Below are 8,161 nucleotides of genomic sequence, written 5' to 3' on the forward strand. Positions count from 1 at the left end.
GGATTTTTTGGGGATTTTTTTAGGATTTTTTGGGGATTTTAAAATGATTTTTAAATGAATTTTTGGGATTTTTTGGGAGATTTTAAAGGTTTTTTTTTAATTTTTAGGATTTTTTTGGGGGGATTTTTAAAGTTTTTTTTTGGATTTTGGGGATTTTTTGGGGGATTTTTTTTGGGACATTTTTGGGACACTTTATTTAGAATTTTTTGAGGATTTTTTTTGGAATTTTTGGAGAAATTTTTGTGCATTTTTTTTTATTTTTGGGGATTTTTTTTTTCACTTTTTGGAGGATTTTTTGGGTTATTTTTCACTTTTTTGGGGGAATTTTTGGGTTATTTTTCACTTTTTTGGGGGAGGAATTTTTTGGGTTTTTTTTCACTTTTTGGAGGGATTTTTTGGGTTATTTTTCACTTTTTTGGGGGGAAATTTTTTTTTTTTTTTTCACTTTTTGGAGGGATTTTTTGGGTTATTTTTCACTTTTTTGGGGGGGAATTTTTGGGTTATTTTTCACTTTTTTTGGGGGAATTTTTTTGGGTTTTTTTCACTTTTTCGGGGGAATTTTTGGGTTATTTTTCACTTTTTGGAGGGATTTTCTGGGTTATTTTTCACTTTTTTTGGGGGGGAATTTTTGGTTTTCTTTTCACTTTTTCGGGGGGGAATTTTTGGTTTTTTTTTCACTTTTTCGGGGGGAATTTTTTGGGTTATTTTTCACTTTTTTTGGGGGGAATTTTTGGTTTTTTTTCACTTTTTCGGGGGGGAATTTTTTGGGTATTTTTCACTTTTTCGGGGGATTTTGGGTTATTTTTCACTTTTTCGGGGGGGAATTTTTTGGGTTTTTTTTCTCTTTTTAGAGGGATTTTTTGGGTTATTTTTCACTTTTTCGGGGGGAATTTTTTGGGTTATTTTTCACTTTTTTGGGGGAATTTTTTGGTTTTTTTTTTCACTTTTTGGAGGGATTTTTTTGGGTTATTTTTCACTTTTCGGGGGAATTTTTTGGTTTTTTTTCACTTTTTCGGTGGGAATTTTTTTTTTTTTTAAATTTTTTCACACTTCTGGCTGGAATTGATGGAACGTTCCGGAACTCTGGGCTGCAGATGCGTCGCCTGATCACGCGGGCGAGGGGATTGGGGAATTATTTGGGAATTTTTGGGAGATTTTTTGGGGAACTTTTTTTGGACTTTTTGGAGATTTTTGAGGGAGTTTTGGGGGAATAGTTTGAGGATTTTTTGGGACATTTTTAGGGAAATTTTCGTGGATTTTTTTTTTCACTTTTTGGGGGGAATTTTGGGGTTATTTTTCACTTTTTTTGGGGGGGGAATTTTTTGGGTTATTTTTCACTTTTTTTGGGGGAATTTTTTTTTTTTTTTTTAAATTTTTTCACATTTTTTGGGTGGAATTGATGGAATGTTCCGGAATGTTCCGGACTCTGGGCTGCAGATGCGTCGCCTGATCACGTGGGGCGAGCGGATTGGGGAATTCTTGGGGAATTTTTGGGAGATTTTTTTGGACTTTTTGGAAGATTTTTGGGGGAATTTCGGGGGAATATTTTGAGGATTTTTTGGGACATTTTTAGGGAAATTTTAGTGGATTTTTTTTTTCACTTTTTGGGGGGATTTTTTGGGTTATTTTTCACTTTTTTGGGGGGGAATTTTTTGGGTTTTTTTTTCACTTTTTGGAGTGATTTTTTGGGTTATTTTCACTTTTTTTGGGGGAATTTTTTGGTTTTTTTTTCACTTTTTAGAGGGATTTTTTGGGTTATTTTTCACTTTTTGGGGGGGAATTTTGGTTTTTTTTTCACTTTTTCCGGGGGGAATTTTTTTTTTTTTTTTAATTTTGTCACATTTCCGGCTGGAATTGACGGAACGTTCCGGAACTCTGGGCTGCAGATGCGTCGCCTGATCACGCGGGGGCGAGTGGCAGTCGGAGCAGCAGGACACGATGAAGACGGGATCCTCCACCAACAACAACGAGGAGGAGAAGTCGCGGCTGCTGGAGAAGGAGAACCGCGAGCTCGAGAAGATCATCGCCGAGGTGCGCGGAACCTTCCGGAACTCCCCCACCCAAACCCTCCTCCTGCACTTCTCCCCCTTTTCCTGCACTTTTCCCTTTTTTTTCTGTTTTTTCCTGATTTTTTCCCATTTTTCCCCATTTTCCTGGAATTTTTCCCCATTTTTTCTGTTTTTTTTTCAATTTTCCTGATTTTTTCCCTGGTTTTTTCCCCTTTTTCCTGATTTTTTCCCATTCTTTTTCCCTTTTCAGGTGTTTTTCCTGGATTATTTCAATTTTTTTTCCTTTTTCCTGATTTTTCCCCCATTTTCCTTGAGTTTTTCCCCATTTTTTCTGGTTTTTTTTCAATTTTCCTGTTTTTTTCCTGGTTTTTTTTCCCCTTTTTCCTGATTTTTTCCCATTCTTTTTCCCTTTTCCAGGTGTTTTTCCTGGATTATTTCAATTTTTTTTCCTTTTTCCTGATTTTTTCCCATTTTCCTGGAATTTTTCCCCATTTTTTCTGGGTTTTTTTTTCAATTTTCCTGTTTTTTTCATGTTTTTTTCCCCTTTTCCTGATTTTTTCCCATTTTTTTCCCCTTTTCCAGGTGTTTTTCCTGGATTATTTCAATTTTTTTTCCTTTTTCCTGATTTTTTCCCATTCTTTTCCCCATTTTCTGGAATTTTTCCCCATTTTTTCTGGTTTTTTTCAATTTTCCTGAAGTTTTTCCTGTTTTTTTCCCCTTTTTCCTGATTTTTTTCCCATTCTTTTTCCCTTTTCCAGGTGTTTTTCCTGGTTTATTTCAATTTTTTTTCCTTTTTCCTGATTTTTTCCCCATTTTCCTGGAATTTTTCCCCCATTTTTTCTGGGTTTTTTTTCAATTTTCCTGTTTTTTTCATGTTTTTTTCCCCTTTTCCTGATTTTTTTCCATTTTTTCCCCATTTTCCTGGAATTTTTCCCCATTTTTTCTGGTTTTTTTTCAATTTTCCTGGAGTTTTCCTGTTTTTTTCCCCTTTTTCCTGATTTTTTTCCCATTCTTTTCCCCTTTTCCAGGTGTTTTTCCTGGATTATTTCAATTTTTTTTCCTTTTTTCCTGATTTTTTCCCATTTTCCTGGAATTTTTCCCCATTTTTTCTGGGTTTTTTTTCAATTTTCCTGTTTTTTTCATGTTTTTTTCCCCTTTTCCTGATTTTTTCCCATTCTTTTCCCCATTTTCCTGGAGTTTTTCCCATTTTTTCTGTTTTTTTTTTCCATTTTCCTGTTTTTTTCCTGTTTTTTTCCCCTTTTCCTGATTTTTTTCCCATTCTTTTCCCCTTTTCCAGGTGTTTTTCCTGGATTATTTCAATTTTTTTTCCTTTTTCCTGATTTTTTCCCATTTTCCTGGAGTTTTTCCCCATTTTTTCTGGTTTTTTTTCAATTTTCCTGTTTTTTTCCTGGTTTTTTCCCAATTTTCCTGATTTTTTCCCATTCTTTTTCCCCTTTTCCCGCTGTTTTTCCTGGATTATTTCAATTTTTTTTCCTTTTTCCTGATTTTTTCCCATTCTTTCCCCCATTTTCCTGGAGTTTTTCCCCATTTTTTCTGGTTTTTTTTTCAATTTTCCTGAAGTTTTTCCTGTTTTTTCCCCTTTTTCCTGATTTTTTTCCCATTTTTTTCCTCATTTTCCTGGAATTTTCCCCATTTTTTCTGGTTTTTTTTTCAATTTTCCTGAAGTTTTTCCTGTTTTTTCCCCTTTTTCCTGATTTTTTCCCATTCTTTTTCCCTTTTCCAGGTGTTTTTCCTGGATATTTCAATTTTTTTTCCTTTTTCCTGATTTTTTCCCATTGTTTCCCCCATTTTCCTGGAATTTTTCCCCATTTTTTCTGTTTTTTTTTCAATTTTCCTGTTTTTTTCCTGTTTTTTTCCCCTTTTCCTGATTTTTTCCCATTCTTTTCCCCTTTTCCAGGTGTCTTTCCTGGATTATTTCAATTTTTTTTCCTTTTTCCTGATTTTTTCCCATTCTTTTCCCCACTTTCCTGGAGTTTTTCCCATTTTTTATGGTTTTTTTTTCAATTTTCCTGGAGTTTTTCCTGGTTTTTTCCCCTTTTTCCTGATTTTTTCCCATTCTTTTCCCCCATTTTCCTGGAGTTTTCCCCATTTTTTCCGGTTTTTTTTTCAATTTTCCTGGAGTTTTTCCTGTTTTTTACCCCTTTTCCTGATTTTTTCCCATTCTTCCCCCTTTTCCAGGAGTTTTTCCTGGTTTTATTCCCATTTTCCCAGAGTTTTTCACCATTTTTTCCCATTCTTTCCCCATTTCCAGGTGTTTTCCTGGTTTTATTCCCATTTTTTTCCACTGTTTTATTCCCAGTCCTTCCCTTTTCCCGCTGGTTTTCCTTTGTTATTTCAATTTTTTTTTTCCTTTTTTCCTGATTTTTCCCATTATTTTCCTTTTTCCTGGAGTTTTCCCCCATTTTTCCCTTTTTTTTGCCATTTTCCAGGTGTTTCCCCCTAAATTTCCACATTTTCCCCACTTTTACCCCATAATTTTTCCCCATTTATTCCCCAAATTTTCCCCATTTCCCCCCATAATTTTCTCCCTTTTTTCCCATATTTTTCCCATTTTTCCCCCATATTTTCCCCCTAAATTTCCCCATTTTTTCCCACTTTTATCCCATAATTTTCCCCATTTTCTCTCCTTTTATTCACCAAAATTTCCCCATTTTTCCCATATTTCCCCCCATTTTCTCCCTAATTTTTCTCCATTTTTCCCATAATTTCCCCCCTAAATTTCCCCATATTTTTTCCCTTATTTTCCCCCTAAATTTCCCATTTTTCTCCCATATTTTCCCCCTAAATTTCCCCATTTTCCCCCTAAATTTCTCCATATTTCCCCCTAAATTTTCCCATATTTTCCCATTTTTTTCCCCCATATTTTTTCTTCCCACCTCCTTTTTTCCCATTTTCCCCCACCTTTTTCCCATATTTTCCCCCAAAATTTCTCCATATTTTCCCCCTAAATTTCTCCATATTTCCCCCTAAATTTCCCCATTTTTTCCATATTTCCCCCCATATTTCCCCATATTTTTCCTTATTTCCCCCCATAATTTCCCATATTTTTCCCTTATTTCCCCCCCATAATTTCCCATTTTTCTCCATTTTCCCCCACATTTTCCCCCATATTTCCCCCCTAAATTTCCTCATCATTTCCCCCCTTTTTTCCCCATATTTTCCCCCTAAATTTCTCCATATTTTCCCCCTAAATTTCCCATATTTCCCCATTATTTTTCCCTTATTCCGCCAATAATTTCTCCATATTTTTCCCTTATTTTCCCCCATAATTTTCCCATATTTTTCCCTTTTTTCCCCTCCATATTTTCCCATTATTTTTCCCTCATCATTTCCCCCCTTTTTTCCCCATATTTTCCCCCTAAATTTCTCCATATTTTCCCCCTAAATTTCCCCATTTTCCCTCCTAAATTTCCCCATATTTCCCCATTATTTTTCCCTTATTCCCCCCATAATTTTCCCGTATTTTTCCCTTATTTTCCCCCATATTTTCCCATTTTATTCCCCATTTTCCCCCACATTTTTCCCTCATTTTCCCCCTAAATTTCCCCATATTTTCCCCCAAATTTCCCCATTTTCCCCCTACATTTCTCCATATTTCCCCCATAATTTTCCCAATTTTTTCCTTATTTCCCCCCATATTTCCCCATAATTTCCCCCCCTTTTTCCCCCATATTTCCCCCCTAAATTTCCCCATTTTCCCCCTTAATTTCTCTATATTTCCCCCTAAATTTCTCCATATTTCCCCCATAATTTTCCCGTATTTTTCCCTTATTCCCCCCATAATTTCTCCATATTTTTCCCTTATTTCCCCCATAATTTTCCCATATTTTTCCCTATTTCCCCCCATATTTTCCCCTTATTTCCCCCCTAATTTCCCCCATTTTCCCCCACATTTCCCCCCTTTTTTCCCCCCTAAATTTCCCCCTTTCCCCCCAGAAAGAAGAGCGCGTCTCCGAGCTCCGGCAGCAGCTCCAGGCGCGGCAGCAGCTCCAGCTCCGCTCGCGCCGCCGCCACTCCCCGCGACTCCCAGAACTCCCAGAACTCCCAGAACCACCTGGGCCCCTCCTCCCAGCATTCCCAGCATTCCCAGATTCCCAGAGATTCCCAGATTTCATCCCAGGCATTCCCCCAGCCCAGCCTCGTTCGCTGCCTGGTGTCCGAGCAGGCCGAGAAGTTGGGACGCGGCAACTGCGACGGCAGCCGCGTGCACCTGCTCTACAAGTGAGAATTCCCCCCAAAAAATCCGGGATGGAAAATCATGGAATTCAGGCAGAAAAATCCTGGAATTTTTGGGGGGAAAATTCAGGAATTTCTGGGGGAAAATTCAGGAATTTCTGGGGGAAAATTACAGAATTTCAGGGAGAAAATCACAGAATTTAGGCAGAAAAAATCCTAAAATTCACATAGGAAAATCCTGGAATTCTGGCGAAAAATCTTGGAATTTAGGGGTGGGAAAATCCCAGAATTCAGGCAGAAAAATCCTGGAATTTTTGGGGGAAAAATCAGGAATTTCTGGGGGAAAATTACAGAATTTCTGGGGGAAAAATCAGAATTTAGGCAGGAAAATCCCAGAATTTATATGGAAAAATCCTGGAATTCTGGCTGGAAAATCATGGAATTCTGGCCTAGAAGTTATGGAATTCAGGCAGAAAAAATCCTGGAATTTTTGGGGGAAAAATCAGGAATTTCGAGGGAAAAATTACAGAATTTCTGGGGGAAAATCAGGAATTTAGGGAGAAAAATCCCAGAATTTACATAGGAAAATCCTGGAATTCTGGCCGGAAAAATCTTGGAATTGAGGTGGGAAAATGCCAGAATTCAGGCAGAAAAATCCTGGAATTCTGGCTGGAAAATCATGGAATTTAGGTGGGAAAATCCCAGAATTCAGGCAGAAAAAATCCTGGAATTTTTGGGGGAAAATTCAGGAATTTCTGGGGGAAAATTACAGAATTTCTGGGAGAAAATCACAGAATTTAGGCAGGAAAATCCCAGAATTTACATGGAAAAATCCTGGAATTCTGGCTGGAAAATCATGGAATTCTGGCCTAGAAGTTATGGAATTCAGGCAGAAAAAATCCTGGAATTTTTGGGGGGAAAATCAGGAATTTCTAGGCAAAAATTCAGGAAGTTCTGGGGGAAAATCAGGAATTTAAAGAGAAAAATCCCAGAATTTACATGGAAAAATCCTGGAATTCTGGCTGGAAAATCATGGAATTCTGGCCTAGAAGTTATGGAATTCAGGCAGAAAAAATCCTGGAATTTTTGGGGGGAAAATTCAGGAATTTCTGGGGAAAAATTCAGGAAGTTCTGGGGGAAGATCACGGAATTTAGGCAGAAAAATCCCAGAATTTACATGGAAAAATCCTGGAATTCTGGCTGGAAAATTCTTGGAATTTAGGTGGGAAAATCCCGGAATTCAGGTAGAAAAATCCTGGAATTCTGGCTGGAAAATTCTGGAATTGTGGCTGGAAAATTCCTGGAATTCAGACAAAAATCGCGGCAACCGCGACGGCAGCCGCGTGCACCTGCTCTACAAGTGAGAATTCCCAAAAAAATCCGGGAATTCTGGCTGGAAAATCATGGAATTCTGGTCTAGAAGTTATGGAGTTCAGGCAGAAAAAATCCTGGAATTTTTGGGGGAAAAATCAGGAATTTCTGGGGGAAAATTACAGAATTTCTGGGAGAAAATCACAGAATTTAGGCAGGAAAATCCCAAAATTCACATAGGATAATCCTGGAATTCAGGCTGGAAAATCATGGAATTCTGGCCTAGAAGTTATGGAGTTCAGGCAGAAAAAATCCTGGAATTTTTTGGGGGAAAAATCAGGAATTTCGAGGGAAAAATTACAGAATTTCTGGGGGAAAATCAGGAATTTAGGCAGAAAAATCCCAGAATTTACATGGAAAAATCCTGGAATTCTGGCTGGAAAAATCTTGGAATTTAGGTGGGAAAATGCCAGAATTCAGGCAGAAAAATCCTGGAATTTTTGGGGGGAAAATCAGGAATTTCTGGGGGAAAATTACAGAATTTCAGGGAGAAAATCACAGAATTTAGGCAGAAAAATCCCAAAATTCACATAGGATAATCCTGGAATTCTGGCTGGAAAATCGTGGAATTCTGGCCTAGAAGT

General features: G+C 37.4%; 1 protein-coding gene across 1 annotated transcript in view; it reads left to right on the forward strand.

Moving 5' to 3' along the window:
* The window catches only part of LOC132322823 (gamma-aminobutyric acid type B receptor subunit 1-like), a 50,859-nt gene extending 44,585 nt beyond the window's left edge, over window positions 1-6,274 (forward strand). Inside the window, 2 exon segments of the mRNA XM_059837534.1 lie at window positions 5,967-6,005; window positions 6,070-6,274. Of these exon segments, the coding sequence (XP_059693517.1) occupies window positions 5,967-6,005; window positions 6,070-6,255 (225 nt within the window). The 3' untranslated portion in view covers window positions 6,256-6,274.
* The last annotated feature ends 1,887 nt before the right edge of the window (window positions 6,275-8,161 follow it).

The sequence above is a fragment of the Haemorhous mexicanus genome, unplaced genomic scaffold (genome assembly GCF_027477595.1).
Source record: "Haemorhous mexicanus isolate bHaeMex1 unplaced genomic scaffold, bHaeMex1.pri scaffold_147_ctg1, whole genome shotgun sequence".
Taxonomy (NCBI): Eukaryota; Metazoa; Chordata; class Aves; order Passeriformes; family Fringillidae; genus Haemorhous; species Haemorhous mexicanus.